Genomic DNA, 22,755 nt, shown 5'->3' on the forward strand with positions numbered 1-22,755 from the left:
ACTTACCCACAGGGATTAGGGTTTCTTCGCCATGCCCATGGTGGCGGCTGGCCCTTGCTAGGTCACAGCTCGGGGCAGTCCAAGGGCCCACTCTGACCCGGGATGAGGTTAGAGGCAGGACCTGACTCCTCCCGCCTCAACTTGGTTTTCCTACTAGGCACTCCCTCTGGGGACCACAAACGCCCTCTTTCCCCAAGACCCCAGTGGTGACCTGTCGGAGCTTGGTTGGGTGTCTATGACTTACTCCCAAAGGGAACCTGCGCGCGCGGGATAGCGGGATGGTGGACTTGCCCCTTCCATCCGAAGAAGACCCCGCCCGTCTCTCCCAGCCCTGTCCCGTCTTCCGGCGGCCGCGGCCGCGCTCTCCCCTGTCCCATCACGCTTAGCCAGGGAGGTCCCTGTCCCGCGTCTGCAGCGGGCTGGCGGTCGGGCGAGCGGCGGCGGGACGAGCGGCGGCGGGACGGGGCGCGGGCACGCGCGGCGGGGGCGCGCGCCCGGCCAGGGCAGCCGCGGGGGAGGAGCGCCCGCCAGCCCGCCCGCCCGCGCGCCCAACGGACCAGGCTGGGGCCGTGAAGTAACTGTTGCAGCCCGCGGGAGCTGGGAGGCGGCTCCAGTCTCCAGTCCCGAGAGGTGCCCGACGGAAAAGGAGAAGCCCCTTGCGCCCCTCTGCACAGCCAGTATGTCGCGGACCCCGCCGCTCCTCCGCCCGCGCGGCGGGGACCCCGGGCCGCGGCGGCGGGCGCAGCCCTGACGCGCTACGGAGCCGGGGGGAGCCCTGAGCGCGGGGGCGGGGGGTGAGGGAGCCCGAGCCGTCCGAGCCCGGAGCGCTGAGTCCCGCGGCCACCCTCCCCCGATCTCGGCCATGAGGAGGGACGAGAGAGACGCCAAAGCCATGCGGTACCCGCAGCCGCCGGACGGGACCGGCTCGCCCCCCGAGAGTCTGCGGAACGGCTACGTGAAGAGCTGCGTGAGCCCCTTGCGGCAGGACCCTCCGCGCGGCTTCTTCTTCCACCTCTGTCGCTTCTGCAACGTGGAGCTGCTGCTGCCGCCGCCGGCCTCCCCCCAGCAGCCGCGGCGCGGCTCCCCCTGCTCCGGGGCGCGCCTCGCGCTGGGCGCCCTGGCCGCCTTTGTCCTCGCCCTGCTGCTGGGCTCGGGGCCCGAGAGCTGGGCTGCCGGGGCCGCCCGGCTGCGGACCCTGCTGAGCGTCTGCTCACTCAGTCTCAGCCCCCTCTTCAGCATCGCCTGTGCCTTCTTCTTCCTCACCTGCTTCCTGACCCGGACCAAGCGGGGCCCCGGCCCGGGCCGGAGCGGCGGCGGCTCCTGGTGGCTGCTGGCGCTGCCCGCCTGCTGTTACCTGGGGGACGTTTTGCTGTGGCCGTGGTGGTCTTGGCCTTCGGGGGACGGAGACGCGGAGGGCCCGGCCCCACACACGCCCCCGGCGGCGGCGGGCAGGTTGCTGTTGGTGCTGAGCTGCGTGGGCTTGCTGACACTCGCGCACCCGGTCCGGCTGCAGCACGGCGCCCTGGTGCTGCTGTTCTCCGGCTTCGTCTGGTGGGTCTCTGTCACCGGCCTCGGCGCGCTGCCGGCAGCCCTCGGGCCGCTGCTGTCCTGCCTGGTCGGGGGCGCTGGCTGCCTGCTAGCCCTGGGGCTGGATCACTTCTTTCAAATCAGGGAAGCCCCTCATCATCCTCGGTTGTCCAGTACCGCGGAAGAAAAAGTGCCTGTGATCAGACCCCGGAGGAGGTCCAGCTGCGTGTCCTTCGGAGAAACTTCGGCCAGTTACTATGGCAGTTCCAAAATGTTCCGCAGACCTTCGTTGCCTTGCATTTCCAGGGAACAGGTATGTTAGCAGCAAGCAAGGTTTGCTAAGGAAATGAGTGCGGTTTTATCGCTTCAGTTGAATTCGTGTGTTTGAAAGTATGTGAACTTTCAGGGTGAAAAAAGAAAGTTTTATTTTGGAAAGAATTCCTAAGATACAGGAAACTTAAAAAACGTTGAAAGTAGGACCTTTTATCTTTGAATAGGAATGAAGCAGCAGATTGATCATACTACACTTTTTAAAGAGTTTGTTTATGCAATAGATGAGTTCTCAGAAGAATGAAGTGAATTACTTGTGGTTTAATAGATTGGCTACTCCCACTTTGGCATACTCTGAGGTCCATCTTTTTGGTGCCGATTATCAGTTGCTGTTATTATGGTGCTATCTCCCTAAAGATAACACAGCTATTAGAATGAGTGAATGTACACATGTATGACTTGTAATCAGTGTGGTTTCATTATTCTTGATGTTCGAGAGGAAGCAGTGAACCTTGATGAGCTTTGGAACTGAGACTTGTTAGTTTAGATGAAAAGACTGTTGGAAATAATTTTTAAGACGTTTCCCCTCACCCCAAATTTCAGCAGTATAGGCTAATATAATCTTTTACAGACTAAACTCATCCTGTGTATTTGTTACATAATTAGGAGAATGTTGTAACACTTTAACCTTTAAACTTAGTAACGTGTGGAAAGACGCCAAAAGGATTTCCAATTTTTTCTGGATGTTTACATGTTTTTGTTTTTTAAAGGAATTGAAATTATCATCAGGGAATGAGGTACTGTCTTCATGTAGCCTAGAGAAATCTTACCAGTTCTATGTCACCAAGACACTCAGCAAGTATAACTACTATTCATTGAGCATTTACTAAATGCCAAATGCTTTACATATATTGTCTTAAATCCTCCTAACAACCCTGTGTGGTGGGTGACATTACCTCAATTTAGAGATGAGCGAATTTAGGCTTATAGATTACTCAACTTCACACATCTAATAAGTGGCAGTGCTGGGATTTGAACCTAGACTTTTTTCAAGGTTGTGTTCTAAGCAACTAAGAGGATGAGTGGAGAGGTTTTACTTTGGAGAGTAGGAGTTTATGCCATTGGTTTTCAGACTTTTTGATTATTGATATGTTTTACACTGGGACCCGGTATATTTGAAACAAAAGACTCTAATTCTTACTACATCTGATGCTCTCCTCTGTTCAAAATAACCTACAAACTACATTGAATTTATGATGTGTTTAACACTGATATCTGGGAGTCCAATGAGACCACACTTTGCTTCTTGAAAAGTGTTTTCAGAGGCCGCTTTGTGGTCTGTAGTTACTTGGCCAAATGCTTGAAAAAATGTTCAAAAACTGGTGCACCTTTTGTTTTCTCAGTTTACTGCCAGTGATAATAGACAGTGTGTAGGAAAGTGTGTATCAGGAGAAAAATTGCTGTGAGAACATTAACTGTAGAGAGAAGTAATATCAACTGTTTCCATAGAATGGTATAGCATTTGACGGTTGACTAAATAGATTGCATTTTTTAACACCGGAAAACTGTTTTAGCATAGTCTCATCACATTTGTAGATAGCTTTTCTGAATTTAACAGCATTACAGTTTAACGTATTTTAATTGTAATCTGTTGGTGTAGTCAATTATGGTGGTTCTCTTGTAAATCGAAAATTCCTGGTCTTAATCCTAGTCTGGTGCTTTTCCCATCACAGCAACTTTTTTTCAACCTTTAACTAGGTGTGTGTTGTTATGCTAGGTAGCTTCATTTATTATTTGTTTTAGAGAAAAATATGATTTGTGCTTTTCAAAAGGGTGTATTATTGCAGAAAACTCTTATTCACATTCCACTATGAATAGGAACATTTTTGGGGTCTTACATATATGCTGATAGTTTAAGGGTTTATACATCGTTACAGAATATTCATTAAATACTATTTTGGCATTACTAGAAATTACTAGATATTTTTAATTTAGCAGAGCTTGTAATAATAAGAATTTTTACTTATGTTTGTTCCTGAAGTTTAACAATGGGTCTGGTGTTTTGTTTGCATGTAGATTATGTTAAAGAAATTAAGAGGAAACCAGTGCTTTTATGGAAGTAAAAGATCAACAGACTTTGTAATTTTCAGAGTGCTAAACTTTGTATATGACAAGTGTAAAGTCACTTTATTGTTTCAGAAACTGAAGGAAGATGGAAAGATTTTGAGTGGAATCTGATACAGGGGAAAATGCCCTGGATTGATAGGCATGGGATTGAGAGTCAGGTGTTGGCTCTACTGTGTGATCTTGGAAAAGTCAGTCAATCTTTCTGAGTCTCAGTATCCTGTCACATCAGGAATCCCATTAGATGAATTCTCTAATACCTTCTGATTCTAGAAGTCATTTCTTTTAGTTAGTTTATACTTTCTGTAAGATATAAAGAAAAGTATAAGTAAAACTCTAAGTAAAACATCACAAATTAGTAGTTCTTGAAGTTTTACTTAAATATTGAATGTTGATATTGCTAACTTATATTTTCCGAGGTGCAGTGATTGGAAAAGATGAACAAATATTCTGTATTTATTGAATAGAGAACTTTAAAATTATATGTGGATTCATTTTCGGATTGATAACAAAATTATTATACTTTCATTTCCTTAAGAATTTTATAAACTTTTTTGAAAAATAGTGGAAAACTCCTATCAATAGAAATTTTTTTAATTGTGTGAGAGTAGATTTAAAATAATTTTAAACTTTGGAGACGTTATGTTAAGTACTGTGTTGAAAATCAAGGCATATGTTTGTAAAATATTTGATTTTCATAAGTAGATTGATAGCATTTGGTGTAAATGCTATATATGTGTCAGTTCTTAACTAAGGTTTTTTTTGTTTGTTTTTAGCCAAACATTTAGAAATTTAAAGTTTAAATCTAGTTACTGCTGACTGTGTTCTGCCTTGGTGGGCTAATGGAAAGAAGCACTTATGTTTGTAGTATATTGCCAGGAGTCAGCTGAAACTAATAGGAAGTTAAAAAAGAAAACAAAAAAATCAGTTGTCTACATAGAAACTTTGACCAGATTTTAACAAACTACATTTCTATGCCATTTTAATTGTATATTCTATAATGAAGTTTTCAGCTTTTCAACCAGATCATTTTGTGTGTGATAGACTAGGTAAATACGAGGTTTTGAAAGTCATAAGTTAGTGTGTGAGATATTTTTCTATACCTAAAATGCTAAGTGCTTTCTAAATGGTTAGGTAAATATTTTTAAATTCTGTGGCCTTAAAGCCCACAAATATTATTTAAAGTGTTAATTTTACTTGAAAAAGCTATGCACATGTAGTATGAAGGCCTTTTAAAATAAGATTTTAAAGTTTAAGTGATTATTTACCCCCTTAAGGAATTTGCAAGGCATACCTTACTGAATTTAAGAATATTGTAATATTTGTGAAATTTATTTTATGGTTTCAGTGAGGAGCTTTTATTCTAATTTCATGTTAATGTTTTGTAGTAAAATATCAGCCTACATAATAATAATTTTATGCTCTGTTTTGTAAATATTGTATGTACTCTGTTATCAGAGTTATCGTTCAAAAACACAGATTTGATCAAATCACTTGCTCTGTTTTAAAAACCTCTTATGGTTTTTCATTGTGCACAAGATAAGGTGGACATGACCTTGAACCTTGCTTGCAAAGTCCTTTATAACCTGCTTTTAGCCTTGTTTGTTTGTTTGTTTTGTGTTTTAGAAAGCCATCTACAACTTAGGAAACAGCCTCTTCCTACATCCATCCTTGGTTCTAGCTGTTTGAGGACTGCTTATTGTTATTGACTTGTAGATATTTTTCTTTTGCTTTTACCTTCACACTGGTTCAAAACTCCTTTAAGGAACAAATAAAATTAAGAAGTTTTTAGACAGTACAACAATACTCAAATTAATGCTTAAACCGAGAACAAAACTCTAATATAGCAGAGTTTGCCATATTTAAAAATACAAGTTGACAGAATATTTTCACGCTATCTCATGAAATAGTAACATTTCCATAGTTTTTGTTTTCCCACACTGAGTGGAAAGTAAATAGGACGGACCATAAATAAAACTGGAAACTGTATTTTCATCGTCCTCAGGTTTTTTCAGCCTCCTCAGTGTCATGCCTTTCTCTGATTCTTTTTCTTTTTCCTTTCAATTACCAAGTCATCCTGTTTGCCTAGCACATTCTCCTGCCTTCCTATACCCCAACCAAAGTATGAAGAATCTGTAGTTGCTGAAAGAGTTTATTGCAACCTAAATATGTTTGTATAGATATAGAAGAGACTGAAGAGATTTCTAATTGACACCTGCTCATTTTATAGACAGGAAAGAAATTCAGCTCCAGAGAGATAAAAATCTTGATTCTAGGTTATGCTGTGAGATATTTGGCATACCAGGACTAGAACTAGCTCTGGACTCCTAATCCACCTACACTTTTTTTTTTTTTTTAACAGGACTTTATTGGGGAACAGTGTGTACTTCAGGACTTTTTTCCAAGTCAAGTTGTTGTCCTTTCAATCTTAGTTGTGGAGGGTGCCGTTCAGCTTCAAGTTGTTGTCCTTTCAGTCTTAGTTGTGGAGGGCACAGCTCAGCTCCAGGTCCAGTTGCCGTTGCTAGTTGCAGGGGGCACAGCCCACCATCCCTTGCGGGAGTTGAACCAGCAACCTTGTGGTTGAGAGGATGTGCTCCAACCAACTGAGCCATCCGCGAGCTCAGTGGCAGCTCAGCTCAAGGTGCCGTGTTCAATTTTAGTTGCAGGGGGCGCTGCCCACCATCCCTTGTGGGAGTCTAATTGAACTGGCAACCTTGTGGTTGAAAGCCCCGCGCTCCAACCAACAACTGAGCCATCTGGGAGGCAGATCAGCTCAAGGTGCTGTGTTCAATCTTAGTTGCAGGGGGCAGAGCCCACCATCCCTTGTGCAACTCGAGGAATTGAACTGGCAACCTTGTGGTTGAGAGCCCACTGGCCCATGTGGGAATTGAACCTGCAGCCTTCGGAGTTAGGAGCACGGAGCTCTAACTGCTTGAGCCACCGGCCCGGCCCCCCACCTACACTTTTTGTAAAGAGCATAAGTACCTGCAGTCATGGTTATCCAAGGCTGTAGTCCATTTTGCCAATTATGTGATAAATGACATCCCTGGTTAAAGGAGTTTGGGAGTAGAGGTGGAAGGGAGGGGAGAGAGCTCGGAGGGACTCTGGAAATCATATGGTTCATAATGACCTTGAAGGTAATCGCAGTCCCTAATGTAGTTGTTTCAGGGTGCCTTGTCAGGATGCAGCTGGTTTCAAGCTCAAGTGCCTTTCAGAGACCAGGGACATAACATATTTATGTTATATGTTAAGGAAGGAGGGGAGGGTAAGAAGAATGGAAGTCAACCAACTATAGCCTACTTTGCCTAAGAACATTCAATTTAAGCAAAACAAACTGAATAACTGTGTTAACCGAGCATAACTTTAGGAGATCTGGGTTCTGTCTGTGGGTAGTTCCTGACAGTTTTTGACATTGAGTTGGTGTTCACCTTATTATTTAAAAGCTGATCCATATTTATGTAAGTGGTTATAAGAAGCCTGTTCTTAGAACTTGGGGCAGAGGAGTGTATTTCCCACTGTCCTTTTCTTTTACGACCTAGAACTTTACTTCATGTATTGACTTACCTAGCAGGTATCTCATTTTTATAGATTTTCTCTCCATCAGCTAGAGTACATTGTTTGGCTACTTCTTCCTTACATTTTATACAATGTGCATTCAGCATATTTTATTTATTTTTTTATTCTAGAATGAGAAGCTCTTTTTGATTATACTTGACACACAATATTATATTAGTTTTATGTATACAATATAGTGAGTTGACATTTATATACCTTACGAAGCAATCACTACGAGAAGTCTAGTAACCATCTGTCACTGTACAAAGTTATTGTGATATTATTGATGGTATTCCCTATGCTGTACATTACATACCCATGATTTGTTTATGTTATAACTATAAGTTTGCACCTCTTCATTCCCTTCACTTTTTTTGTCTGTTCCACCCACTGCCCAGAGCTCTGGAAACTATCAGTTTGTTCTTTGTGTCTGAATATGTTTGTTTTGTTTGTTCATTTATTTAGTTTAGATTCCACGTATAAGTGAAATGGTAAACAGTATTTGTCTTTCTCTGACTTATTTCACTTAGCACAATACCCTCTTTGTCTGTCCATGTTGTTGCAAATAGCAAGATTTCTTTCATTCATTCTTATGGCTGAATAATATTCCATTATATATATACCACATCTTTATTAATTCATCTACTGATAGACCCCTAGGTTGCTTCCATATCACAGCTATTATAAATAATACTGCAGTGAACATAAGGGTGCATATATCTTTTCAAATTAGTTTTTTCATTTTCTTAGGCTACATCCCCAGAACTGAAATTGCTGAATTATATGGTAATTCTATTTTTAATTTTTTGAGGATCCTCCATACTATTTTTTGTAGTGGCTGTACCAATTTATAATCCCACCAACAGATCTGAAATAAATCTCTTGTAGGCTGCATATGTGTGGGTCTTGTTTTTTTTTAATCCATTCAGCCACCCTATGTCTTTTGAATGGAGCACTCAGTCCATTTACATTTAAAGTAATTATTGATACATATGTACTTATTGCCATTTTGTTTTCATACTGGCTTTACAAGTGGTTGGTCTACTACTTTTATATGTTTGCCTTCACTAGTGAGATTTTTTTCTTTTACATATTTTCTTAATTCTAGTTTTGGCCTTTTCTTCTGTGCTTAAAGAATTCCCTTTAACATTTCTTGTAATGCCAATTTAGTGGTGATGAACTCTTTTAGCTTTTGCTTGTCTGGGAAACTGTTCTTTAGTTGTGTAGGATAACCTTGCCTGGGTAGAGTATTCTTGGTTATAGGTGTTTTCCTTTTATCATATTGGATATATCATGCCACTCCCTTCTGGCCTGTAAAGTTTCTGCTGAAAACTCAGCTAATAGTCTTAAGGGGGCTCCCTTGTATATAACTAGTTGGTTTCCTCTTGCTGCTTTTAAGATTCTCTCTTTATCTTTAACTTTTGACATTTTAAATATTCTGTCCCTTGATGTGGGTCTCTTTGGGTTCATCTTGTTTGGGACTCTCCTTGCTTCCTGGACTTGGATGTCTGTTTCCTTCTCTAGGTTAGAGAAGTTTTCAGCCATTTCTTCTTCAAGTGGGTTTTCTGTCTCTTTCTCCCTCTTTTCTCCTTCAGGGGCCCCTATGATGTGAATGTTAGGACGGTTGGTGGTGTCCCAGAGTTCCCTTATGCTATCCTCATTCTTTTTAATTCTTTTTTCATTTTGCTTTTCAAATTGGATGAATCCCACTATCCTGTCTTCCTGATCACTGATACATTCTTCTGCATCATATGATCTGCTGTTGATTCCCTCCATTGTATTTTTCATTTCAGTTATATACTTCAGTTCCGATTGGGTCTTTTTTACATTATTTATCTCTTTGTTGAAGTTTTCATTGAGTTGACCCACTGTTCTGCAAAGTCTGATGCTTTATGACTATTACTTTGAACTCTTTATCTAGTAGATAGCTTACCTCTTTTTCATTCAGTTATTCTTCTGGGATTTTGCCTTGTTTTTTTAGTTGGACATATTCTTTAGTCTCCTCATTTTGCCTGTTCGTTTCTATGTATTAGGTAGATCAGCTATGTCTCCTGGTCTTGAAAAAGTGGTCTTATGTAGAAGGTGCCCTGTGGGGCCCTGTGGTGCGATCCCCCCTAGTCACCACAACCAGGTGCTGCAGAGGTGTTCCCTGTGTGGACTAGTGTAGCCTCCCATTGTAGCCGCAACTGCTGTGGATGCGCTCCCCGGTGCAGCTGGTGGGTAGTTTTGACTGCAGCTGCTGCTGGTATGCTGGTGTGCAGGATGGGCCTCCAGTGTAGCTGTCTGCGAGGTCCAACTTCAACTGTTGCACACACACTGCTGTGTGCTTGTGCTGACTGAAGCTGCCCACCAGGTATGGTGAGGCAGGGGCCACTTTGAGGGAATATCAGTGTGGCGGAGGCCACCCACTGGATGTGGCAGGACAGGAGCCAATTTGGAGGGGTGTCAGTCTGGGTGGGTCCTCAGGGAGTGCCACCATGGGGTGAACAGTGTTAGCAAGGTTAATGAAGAGTGTCAGAAATGGCGCCTGCCACTGTCAGACCAGATAGGTGGAAGGAGAGTAAAGAAAGGAAAAAAATATGGCACCCACCAGCACCTCGGTTCCTGGAGAAAGTTTGAACAGATCTCTGCTCCCCCAGCACACACGCTAAAATTAGTCAATGTATCACCTTCACATATAACCCAACAGTTCAAACTGCTGCCTCTGCACTGGGACTCAGAGCGTGACCTTGGCTCTTCTAGACGTAAGCCCAGCTGGTTTTCAAAGCCAGATGTTACGGGGCTCCTTCCCACTGCAGCTCCCCCAGACTGGGACTCAGACCTGTTGCTTTTCAGAGGGGGGACCTCTGAGGTTGTGATATCCCTGTTGCTGTGGGTAACCACACGGAAGGAGAGGGTTAGGGTGGGTCCTAACTTGATTGAGTCACTGCCCCTTCTACCCATCTCAGTGTGGTTTTCTTTACATCCTTAGTTGTAGAAAATCTTTTCTGTGGGTCTTCAGGTTGTTCTCTGAAATAGCTGTTCTATATGTAGTTGTAGTTTTGTTGTCAGTGAGAGGAGGTGAGGATATTCCTACTCTGCCATCTTGAATCCAAAGTCAGGAGCCTTGCTCTTGAATGCCAGTGTAGCTAGTCTGTGAAATGTTGTTTCTTGTGGTTGGTGTACAGTCCCTGCGACAAACGTGTGTCCTCATTCAGCGTATTTCGAATTTATTTAGTTAGCATTTAAATTTTACATAAGAAATACTGCACATAAAAGAATGTACACATGTGTATTTTTATATGCTTTAAGGAAGAAAATAAAGGGGAAAAAATCATGTACCCACCACTCATTTCCTGTAGCCTTTTATTTATTTATTTAATTTTTGTATCCTCTCTCTCTGCTCAGAGGCAATATTATATCTATCTTGTTTTTGTTCATTTCTTTGTCGTCTTCTTCTTCTTCTTCTTCTTCTTCTTCTTCTTCTTCTTCTTCTTCTTCTTCTTCTTCTTCTTCTTCTTCTTCTTCTTCTTCCTATTCAGTCCTGTGCTTGGCTTTATAATTATAACCCCCGTGAATGTATTCCCAAATAATCTAAATAATATGTTATTAATATTGCCTGCTTTTGAACTTTAATAGAATCATGGTGTGTGAATTCTTCTGTTAATCTTTTTTTCTTGACATTTTCTGAGATCCATGTTGATGTGGATACTGTAGTTCATTTTTTTTCAAAGCTGTGTAATATTTCGTTATATGACCATAGTAACATTTATGTATCTATTCTACTGTTCACGGACCCTTGACTGGTATGCTATTATGTACAATGCTGCTATGAAAATTCTTGTAAATGTCTCCTGGTGCATGTGTGTATCTAGAAGTAGAATTGTTGAGTTGCAATGTATGCCCGTATTCAACTTTACTAATTTGTGAATATTACCTAATATGGCAAAGGGGACTTTGCAGATGAGATTAATTTAAGGACCTTGAGATGGGGAAATTATTGAGAATTATCTTGGTGGACCTAGAGTAATCACAGTGGAAGAGGGAGCTAGAAGAGATCAGAGATGGAGATGCGACAACAGAAGTAGGGTTGGAGTAATACGGTATGAGAAAGACTCACTGAATCCATTTTTGGCTTTGACAATGGAAGAAGAAGGCGAGGAACCAAGGCTAGCAGCCGGAAAAGGCAAAGAAATGGATTTTTTCCTACAGCCCCAGAAAGTAATAAAGCCAGCACTTTCAGAAAGTGACAAATGAGCTTTAGTCCTGAAAGAAAGTTTCTTACTGATATAAAACAAATAAAAAAATGAATTAAAAAATTTCACTGCTATGACCTTAAAAAGAAAATTTCAAAGTTATCCTGATATAATCTCCACCTTACTTTAACTATGCATGGAGGTAAATACTTTTTTTCAACTAAGAGGCTGGAAAGTCACAGAAAACATACTGAGCCAAATCAGGCACAAACTATTCACCTTCAGTACCAATCAATACCAACAACCACAAAAAGATGCTTAAATTCTCTACCAGAAATGTCAATATCAGTGGTAAAAATATCGGCAATAAAGAATGTAACCCAGGATTAGAAAAGAGGGATTATTATAAGATGAAATAATTACCAAGTGCTCACTATGTGCTAGTCTCAACAACCCTATACAGTAAGTACTGGGCTCCTGTTTTGCAGCTGGGAACTAAGGCAGAAAGGTGAATTAATACACCCCCAAATCCCTTAGCTAGTACACAGAAAATACCACAATATGCTAAGTGCCATTTCCGATATATATCAAGCCCCTAAGAACTCTCCCAATTAAAACAACTGAATGATAGCTTTAAACATTTTAGAACAGCTTTTGAAAGGAATCATTCAGTAAGAAAATCTTAGATACCAAAAAAGAAATGAAAATAGTTTAGGGGAGGGAAATTTTTCCTTTTTTTCCTTCTAGGCTCTTTGGCTGGTCCAATAATTAAATCGACAAAAGACAGATTAACAGGAGAAAAATAAATTTAATTTTGTATGTACGGGAACCCCATAAATATATGAAACTCAAAGAAGTGACCAAAGCAGGAATATTCTACACCTGTGAGACAATAAATTTGTGAAGAACTGACAAGACGAAAGGGTTTGGGCTTGGGTTAGCAACTTGGTGAAGAAGTAACAGTTTATTTATATAGCCTTCTTGGTTCTAAATTCCCTGTCACTGGTGATAGGATGCCTTCTACCTTCCTGGTACAGGGAAGGGTGTTGGTCACATGGGAGATTTATCTGCTATCAGGGAGTGGGGCTACAAAGGGGAGTCAGAGTGTCTTTGCTTCGGCTGTTTCTCACATACCTTTAATTCAAAATAATCAGTATGCCAAAGTGGTATATTTTGGGGTGGCATATTCTCTCCTTTGGTAGGAATCCTGAGAGGTAAGCAACTAAAACAAGCTTTCCCTTGAAGAGTTTCTGACCATCCTTAGAGACCTTGAATATTTGCTTCTGTTAGGTATGACTGGGCTCAAGAGATAAAACCTAGGGTCTGTCTGAAGTCAGGAATCTAATAGGAAACATCTGCATGAAGCTCAGGCCCCAAAGTGCTCCTCCCCCAGTGTAAGTGTAAATGACAAGTAAATATGGCCATAGAGATGAGATACCTATCTTGACCTTGGCACAAGGGACTTTAGGGAGGGGTCAAATAAATATCTCCTGGGAATATGTAACGACAAGAGGGCCGTCACATCGTTTTTGTTTTTGTTTTTTTCATTGTAGTCAAATATACATAACAAAATTTACCATTTCAACCAGTTTTAAGTATACAGTTTAGTGGTGTTAAATACATTCACGTTGTTGTGTAATCATCAGTACCATCCATCACTAGAACTTTTTTCTCTTCCTAAACTGAAACTCCATACCCATTAAAGAATAACTCTCCATTCTCTCTCCCCTCAACCCCTGACAACCGTTATTCTACCTTTTCTTTGTATTAATTTGACTATAGGTAGCTCATATAAGTGGAATCATACAGTATTCATCTCTTTGAGACTGATTTATTTCACTTTGCATAATCATGGTTGGAATTTTGACAGGGATTGTATTGAATCCGTAAGCGTTTGAGTAGTATTGACATCTTAACAATAGATAAGTCCTAACAATCTATTAACGTGGGATGTCTTTCTATTTATTTGTGTTTCTTTCAGCTATGTTTTGTAGTTTTCAGTATACAAGTGTTTCAGCTCTTTGGTTAAATTTATTCCTAAGTAATCTTTTTGATGCTATTGTAAATAGAATTGTTTCTTAATCTAATTTTTGAGTTGTTCATTGTTAGTGGATAGAAATGTAACTGATTTATATGTGTTGATTTTGTGTCCTGTAGCTTTACTGAATTTGTTTATTCTAACAGTGTTTTTGGAATCATTAGGGTCCTCATTTAGTTAAAAATTTTACTAAGACTTTTTTTTAAAGAGCAGTTTGAAGTTCAATGCAAAATTGATGGGATGATACAGTGATTTCCCCCTTTGCTCCCACCCTGACATAGCCTCTTCCATTATCAACATCTCCCACAAGAATGTTTCATTTGTTACAATTGGTGAACCAACATCGATACATGATAATCACCCAAAGTCCATAATTTACATTATGTTTCACTGTTGGCATTATACGCTGTATGGGTGTAGACAAATGTATAGTTACATGTTTCCATTATTATGGAAAATACATACAAAGTATTTTCACTGCCCTAAATATGTCCTGTCTACATTTTCGTCCCTTCCACCATCCCCACCCCTGGCCACCACTAATCTTTTTACTTTTGCCATAGTTCTGCCTTTTCCAGAATGTTATACGTATGATTGGAATCATAGAGTACTCATTTAATTTTTTTAAACTAAATTAATACCACATATGTGGACTGAGAAACATTAAAAATGTAAAGTGGTCCCAAGTGACTGTTAGATGTAAGTTCAAATTCTACAATGCTTCAAATAATTTCCACAGATAAAATTTCAGGACAGTTGAGCATGCATAGTAAAAAATGCACAAAACATGCAAGGAAATCAGGTAGTATGAATAAGAACCTGCAGAAAAAGTGTGCAGTGAAAACAAAAACCGCACACACACACACACACAGAGTCTTTAGAGTTTGGAACTATTGTACACCAGATATAGAAAAAATATTTCATATACTTAAAGAAATAAAATAGAAGCTTGGGAAAATAAAAGAACAGTAGAACAATCATACAGATTTGAAAACTAGAGCTTTTAAAGATGAAAAAAATAACTACATATGAAAAACCTGACACACACATTAAATAGCAGCTGACAGGCAGAATTTGGGAACCAGTAGATAGAGCCAAAGGAATTGTTCATAATGTTTGGCAGAGAAAAAAGAGATGAAAATTAAGAAAGAGAAAAACTTGGAGAATGAGAAGAGATTTACCATGGATTTAATTGAAGTTCCAAAAGAAGAAAGTGAGATCAAGAACAGGCAATATTTGAGAAGATAATGGCTGTCAAATAGAATTTTATAGAACTGGTTAAAAAAAAACATACCAGCTGATAATCCAGAAAGCCCAGTGAATCCAAGCAGAATAAAGAAATCCACCTCCAGACACAGCATTGCAAAATTCAGAACACGTAGTACAGAGAGAAGGAGACAGAGATATACTAAAAGAAGTCAAAGAGCAAAGAGAAATTACCTACCAAAAAAAAAAAAAAAAAAAGAATGACATTATACTGAAAATTGACTTACTAATAGCAGCAGTGGGTTCCAGAAAGCAGTAGAATGTCATCTTTCATGTGCTGAGGGAAAATAACTGTCAAACTAGAAATCAATGCCCAGAAAAACTATCTTTTTAGAAAGAGAACAAATTAAAACCATTGCAGATCAGCAAAAATTGAGTTTTTACCACCAAAAGTACATATACTTCAGGTAGAAGGAAGAACTGAAATCAAGAAGGAATAATAATAAATATATAGGTCAAATTAAACAACCAGGGTGTTATAAGACATTACTTAACAGTGCCTACTTTGTGAGGGGAGAACAAGCTAGAACTAAAACACTAGAAAACAATAGCATTTATGTTGGAAGGAAAAATTTAGAATATTGATACTATGAGGTTAGTGGGAGAGCAGGAGAGGTAGAATAATTTCATATGAAGGGAGAGAGGTATGAAGGTATTTTAAGTCTGGGTTTCTGAAAGGTTAGTGGTGTCATTAGCAAAATAGGGAATATGGGGAAAGGAACTGCTTTGGGAGAAATGACAATGAGCTTGTCTTTCCTGATTAATGCATTTTCTCATGGGTGTGCTTGTTGTCTCTAAATGGGACGTAAGCTTTCGAGAACAAGGATCAAACATTTCTATTTTGTATTTCTGATAGTATTTTTGGAGTTCACAATAGATACCTATTATTGTATTTACTCTTATTGTCATTTCTTGTAATAGTCCCACATTAACCTTGTGTGAAGGAGAGAAGTATAGGTGGAGATGAGGCTTAGTTTCCTATTATCTTTGGTATTGTCGTTAACAATGGTGAAGCCAATTGCTTGAGTTTAAATGTCATTTCTGCCACAGGGTATTGGGCAACTTCTCTGTACCTCAGTTCCCCAGGTGTAAACGGGGTCATAACTGATGTGAGATGATGTTGTGAGGATTAAACGAGTTAATTACCCTTAAAATTCTTCAAACAGTGTCTGGTCCCTGGCAAGCTCTCCAGAGTGTTATTGGTGTTATTATTAATAGTTAAAATTTTCATCCTCAAATTACTTGTTAGTATATACCAAATTACTCTAAAATCAATGGCAAGGTAATTGAAATTTAGATCTTTCTTAAATAGCATTGAAAATAAAGTTCATTTCCAAAAAGAAAAGAAAAAAAGGAATTTGCGTCTTTCAAACAATTCCTTTTTATTGTCCTGATACTGCTCTTGCAACTTGTATTAAATAAAAAAAGCCTTGCAGGAGGGATAATTATATGGGGGAAATTCTTTCAGCAGTCGTCAGTCTTAGGACAACAAAGAAAGGCTACAAGTGATGATTTGAAAAGTGAGTAAAAGGGGTTATTGGGATGTCTGTTCTATTGAAGTTTCAGAGTTAAAGGTTAAGAACCTTTGATCTGCTAGACAAGAGTTTGTCAGCTACTGCAACAATAACTTACTGTCCCTTAAACTTTTGGTTCCAGTTTGTCACTTTGGAGTTGAACGTACATTAGAACGTCAAACAAATGCCCTTAACCATGATTCTTGTTTCATAGTTCACTATGTGCTAAGCATGTTGACAGCTGTGCAGCTCTACCCCAGGGATGGTCAGCGGGAGACAAAAAATAAGGGAATGGAAGGAAGAGAAACAGGGTGTAAAAAAGGGACTCTTCCAACCCTCTTTCTCACTCCAGTCTGCGTCAGGCACCACGCTTTATTGCTGCTTCATTTAAGCCTTGTTCCACTTTTTAGATAAAGTTCCCTGCAGAGCTTCCACTACTTAAAAGGTAATGGTTTAAAGCAGACAAAAATAATGGATATGAATTTTTATAAATATATGGGGAAATGTTTTTCTTTAGGGGAAAAATAGCTACATGCACGTTAGTAAACACCAATATTTATCCTTATGTGAGTCATTGTATTGTTTGCTTTTATTGTAAAAGTAAGCACTACATAGAATGAGCTTTAATATCTGAAAATTCATTCCATCAGCAAACATTGGTAAGGTGTTCTACTAGGAGCTATGCGGGCTGTGAAGGAGACTCATGTAAAGATACTATGCCCAGGAATTTAAGATAAAAGTGAAGATTTTATTTTAAATAAAAAAGACATTGTAATATTGGAGTGTCTAAGTGGGGAGTCAGGGGAGTCAATACATAACATCCAATATTCCCTGCCCAGATTCTGAACAAACTGAAAAAGTATGACAGACAAGCGCTCAGAATACCACCTTTATTCCTAACAAAGCTTATATTGGAAGACACGGCTTATCGATGCAGGCAGTTTTGCTTTCTAATACTGAACGCCAGAGTTAGATAGATGAACACAGTCATAGTCAGGATAGGGCCAGGAATACTCTCCCTATTTGTGGGGCGAGCCTATCCATGGAGGAGCAGGTAGGCCCCGAGGAGCAAAAAGCAATGGGTAGGATTATGCTTATGTAATCCTTTAGTCTAAGTTTACCAATCATGTAAGTCACTGTATTCCCCTTCTAGGAGGAAACTAGTGAGGGGATACAGAGGCCAGAAGTGTTTCCTGCAAGTTCCTCCTCACAGAAACCGTAGGATTGAGGAAAAGGCATTGCCTTTCAACATGAATCTGAAAAACCCATTGGCAACACCAACACCTTGTGCACACCAAGAATTTTAAAGTTTGCGTATGTGCCCTCGTTTTTGCAACTGTAGTTTTTTACATAGTTTCATGAAGTATACATAATTTAAAAACTGAGGCTAGATTCTTCCTTTCTTCATTTCTTTTTCTCTCTTGACGAAATTGACCCAGTTCTTTCTCAGTGTGCATCCAGTATTGCTCTTAACACTCAATTGTATTTCTGTTGACAGGTCTTTCTTACCTCGTTATTTTGTGTTCTTTAAATGTAGGGAACAGTTAGCGTCTTCATTTATGTATCCCACGCGCTTGGCATATACCAAATAGTTCATTGAGTTGAATTATTGCATTAAAAACTATTCTCTTTGTCCGTTAACATGGTCTTTTTTTCCCCCTAGTTGGTACATAATCCTCCTAATTCCATCACTGAAAATAATTTGAGGACGAGGAGGCCTAAAGAATAAGTTCTTGAAATCACAGAACCCAGCAGTAATCTTCTTCAGCAGGGGAAACTTGCTTTACATGAATGCCTGAGTTTATAGGTGAAGCTTGGAAGAATATTTAAAGTTGGGAGTATAAAGACTAACACAGGACAGACTAATACATGGGTACAAGTTGCTTCTTTAAGAAAAAGGAGTCATACAGTGATGATTTGAGATGAAATCATAGTGATTCAGTAGTGTCATAAATAACTTTGACACTACTTTTTCAGATATAGCTTATAAAAAAAATGCTTAAGATTTGGTTAAAAATTTCTAGGTGTTTGGATGGTTCTGTGTTACCAGAAACACTGTCAGTGCTTAGATGCACTGAAAACAAACAAACAAACAAAAACAAACAAACAAACAAAAACTTGGGAGAACTTCTCATTCTTAATACAAATCTTTTAATTTTTATACTTCACCAAGGAGGGAGATGGTAGTAAATTATTAGTCATAATTATTAAGCAAATTCTCAAAATGTGATTATTTTAAATTAAGTACTTTTTCTCCAGGTAACTGAGGTCTAGCTTTTTACAAATAATATATTTTTAATTTAAATATGTTTTTGCTCTGTTTCTTGTATGTTTATCCCTGTTTCTACTTATTGAACGGATCTTGATGAAAATATTTTATTGTTTCCCTGATAAGTAAGGGTTGTCATTTTTAACACTGTTTGTTACACTGTGACATGATACAATGATGCCCTAAGTGGCTTATAGTCTCCAGGCCATATACTAAGTGATCTCAGACTTCTATGTATCTTGAATTTTCACTTGCTCTCTAATAGTCATTTTGCTTGCTTTTTGCTATTCGTTGTTATTTCTTACTATTGTCAATCTTTAACAGACCCTGGCCTCTCCTTTTCCCAGTTTGTTAGTGATTATCAATAGTGGGTCAGGAAACTAGTTAACCAAAGGAACTGGAATGAATTGCTTTCATAATTCGTAAAAATAAAAATAAGGATGAAAAAGCCTGAAAGTATTTTTCATGGATAAAGTGGATGGACTTCATAACATTTATTTTGACAGTGAAGAGACCACTTTTGCTTGTTTTGATAAAAAAAAAAACCTCTGGATAAATGAGGTGTTAGCCATATTGACTCAATATGGGCAGCTAAATATAGATTTATTTTTCTTTTCTTTTTTTGTAAGGTGTACTGTCTATACTGTAACGTTTGGTATACAGCGCAACAAATTTTTACATATGCACCCTCCTATAATTACCACTCAGATCAAAGTACAGAACTTTTCCTGTACCCTGGTTGGCTCCTTCCCATTCTCTCCCAGGTGATAGCTCACATCCAGAAATGTCCACAATTCTCACCTTTATCCCAATAGATTAGTTTTGCCTGTTTTTGAATCTTTATGGTAACTGAAATTTAAGTTTTATATTCTTTTCTTGTATCATGAAGTATTATTATTTTTTTGATTTTTTTATGTTATTTTATTTTTTCCACTTATTTTTGAAACATCCATTTAGTGCCACTATGGGCTTGCCATCACGAAACTTGGAGCTTAATACAGAAAAAAAAAAAGTGCCGTGAAGGAGGTATAAACAAAATCCAGAGAAGGCTTAGGGAAAGAGTGGTCTTGTTCAGAGGGCCCTGCTGAAAATAGATGATATATTCAAACAGGTAAACTTGGGAGCGTTTAATGAAGGGTGATTTATAAAAGAGTGGGAAAGGTTAAGGGAAACCAAAATGGGATGATGAAGTATCAGGTGAGCAAAAATGGGTAGCCATGACAACCCCTGGACATACATGGGCAGAGATAGGGAGTTATTGTCCAGACTCAGAGGGCAGCTGTATAGAGGTCCATATGGGCCCATTTGACAGAAGCTCTGGCCTCTGGTAGAAGACATTGCTAACTAGAGGTGACGTTGTGTAAGAGCTGGGGGAGTAAATACCCCAGGCTCACTCATCCTGTCTTTCAGTCTTCTGTCAATGTCGTCCATTGGCTGAATCCACCCAGAAGACAGAACAAAGGAAATTATTGATGCAGTCTATTCAGGACAGCCTCCTGGAGACACAGAACAGACTGGAGAAGAATGGAGAGTGGATCAGGAGGGGCAAATGAAGTATACTCAGCACAGTTTGCTTTTTAAGGACACAGAAGATACTAATCTCCTCAGAAGGGAAGGAATGGCTGTCTAGGAGGAGAAAATCATGCAAGCCAGAGGTAAAGGAGTATGGAAATAGGGTGCTCAGAAAATGGAAATTATCTCAGTTTGGAGTATATGATGAACAGAGAGGGACAATAGGCCTTAAAACCAAAATGATAGGTTAATATTTGCAGAGAAATGCTCATCTTTACACTGCGTATCCTCTTATTTATTGTTGTCTTGCAGTATATCAAGGTTTTTATAAATGTGTGAGAATCAATATTGCCTTCATCATTAAAGTAGAAGATACTGGGTTAAGTTCTGTGCCTTAACATGGCTATTTGAGTGATTTGCACATGCTGACATAGTACAAATTATAGACAGAGCAGGAATCATTTAGAGAGTGAGGCTTACAGTTAAGAGTGTCGGCTCCGGAGTTGGACTGTCTGTGTTTGAATTATGGCTCCAGAATTCACTTTTCAGCTTGATGACTTAGGCAGATTACCTAATCCAGGCCTCAGTTTTTTCATTTGTAAAATAGGCACAGTCATAATAACTATCATAATTGTTGTGAGGAGTAAATGAGTGTATTCATATAAAGTACTTAGCCCAGATCTCAGCAGGCACTGTCAATAATGTTACCTTTTTTTTTTTTAATTACATTTAGGAGGATATAGCTATCATCAAATATCTGACAGCCTGCCACATGAATAGGGATTAAACTTCCTATTTTTATGAGAACTTGTGGGGTCAGAACTAAGGCTAAAGTGTATAAATAACAGACAGGTTTTGGATTAATAAGAGAAAGTCTTTTGATCATTTAAAGTGGCTCGCAGAAGAACTGGTTAGCTTGTGAGGAAATGTTATGCATGCCAAGGGAAGTGTTCAAGAAAAGAATGGGATGTTTAAAAGTATATTCATGCATCAGATTAATAAAAACTCGATAAAATCTTCAGGATACCTTCCAACTATAACTTTAATCTCCAAGTCTGTGAAAATGGAAGCTCTGCATAAAAGCGGGTGATTTCCTTTTCCCTTCTGTGTTTGTTCCTCTTGACAAGGTCAGTCCCCCCACCCCCATTCATCCAGCTTAAATGTCATCTTTCTTTATTTAACAATATTTATTGAGCACATGCAAATGTGCCAGGTTTCGTTCTAGGTCCTATGATTAGTACTGTGAACCAGACACATAAAATTCTTGCTCTAATGGAGCTTTAGAAAAAGAATTCCAGAACGGGTAAATAGAATACAAAAGCACTGAAATAACTTCAGACAGTTCTCAGTCCTATGATACATGAAGAAGGTAAAACCGTATGGGATGAAGGGATACTGGCACCTGGGTGGTGGACGTGGTGCTTCCGGTGCGGTGGTCAGGGAAAGCCTCTGAAGAGGGGATGTTTGCAGTGACACAAGACTGTTGTGAAGGTGGTGTAAGACCTGGGGAAAGGACATGCCAGGTAGAAGGAGCAGCAAAGACGGAGCCCTGTGGTGAGAAGAGCTTGGTATGTTGAAGGTGAGAGAAAGCTGGGTGGCCGAAGAATGGTAGGGGGAGGTGAGGCGAGTACGGATCACGCTGTCGTCCAAGTGAGAGATAGCAGTGGCTTGGAGTATCTGAGGGGACTTTGTTTCCCCACCTTTCCATCCCTCATTGATCCCCTGGGTAGAATGCTTTTTAAAACAAATATTTATAGTGTTTTACATACACTACTATTAAGTGTCTGTATGTTGTATTTCAGTTGGGTAGGCGATTGCCTTCCTCATTAGATTGAGTTCCGTCAGCATAGGGGCAACGTCTTATCCTCCTTCTGCATTCTTGACCGTTAGTGCCGGAGGGAGTCCTGTTATTAATGCAGCACTTAATAAGTGCCGATTAAGTGAATCCAGGAAAGCTCCTTCTATCTGAACTCTGGGCTTTTGGTAGCTATTATAAATGGCACAGGAAAATTAGGTAACTATAACAATATAAACTAGCTTTGACATGATATAAAAAACATACATCCCCCTACGCAGAGAATCAGTCCAGGCTGTGTGTAGTTAAGGAACACCTAATTACTAAGAAGAGAAAGTCTTCAACTTTTCGTTAGAGGAGACACAAATCAGAAAGATGTAAGGGAAATAAAACCACGGACTAAAGTTTTGTTGCTCTGTTAATTAGGATAATACCAAGTGGATGTCACAAAGATCCCCCAGTGGCTCAAATAAGTTCATTTCTCACATAACAACAGGTCACACATTCTGCCTGGGGGTCATTCGTGAGCCCTGATTCCTTCCTTCATGTTGCTCTGCCATCTCCTAGGATTTGTGTGAATGAGGTTAGGAGATTGTCACAACCACATTCCAGTTGCTGGGAAGGAGGAAAGAGAGAGTCCAGAGCAAGAATTTCCTTTTAAACAAGTGAGGTGAAATTTGAAAACATCTCACTTTTGATCACATTCCACT

General features: G+C 39.8%; 1 protein-coding gene across 1 annotated transcript in view; it reads left to right on the forward strand.

Moving 5' to 3' along the window:
- Positions 1 to 715: 715 nt before the first annotated feature.
- Positions 716 to 22,755, forward strand: part of PDE3B (phosphodiesterase 3B) — a 136,223-nt gene continuing 114,183 nt past the window's right edge. Inside the window, exon 1 of the mRNA XM_019754484.2 lies at positions 716 to 1,840. Within this exon, the coding sequence (XP_019610043.2) occupies positions 863 to 1,840 (978 nt within the window). The 5' untranslated portion in view covers positions 716 to 862. The remainder of the gene's footprint in view (positions 1,841 to 22,755) is intronic.

Source organism: Rhinolophus sinicus, linkage group LG06 (genome assembly GCF_036562045.2).
Source record: "Rhinolophus sinicus isolate RSC01 linkage group LG06, ASM3656204v1, whole genome shotgun sequence".
In the NCBI taxonomy this organism is placed as follows: Eukaryota; Metazoa; Chordata; class Mammalia; order Chiroptera; family Rhinolophidae; genus Rhinolophus; species Rhinolophus sinicus.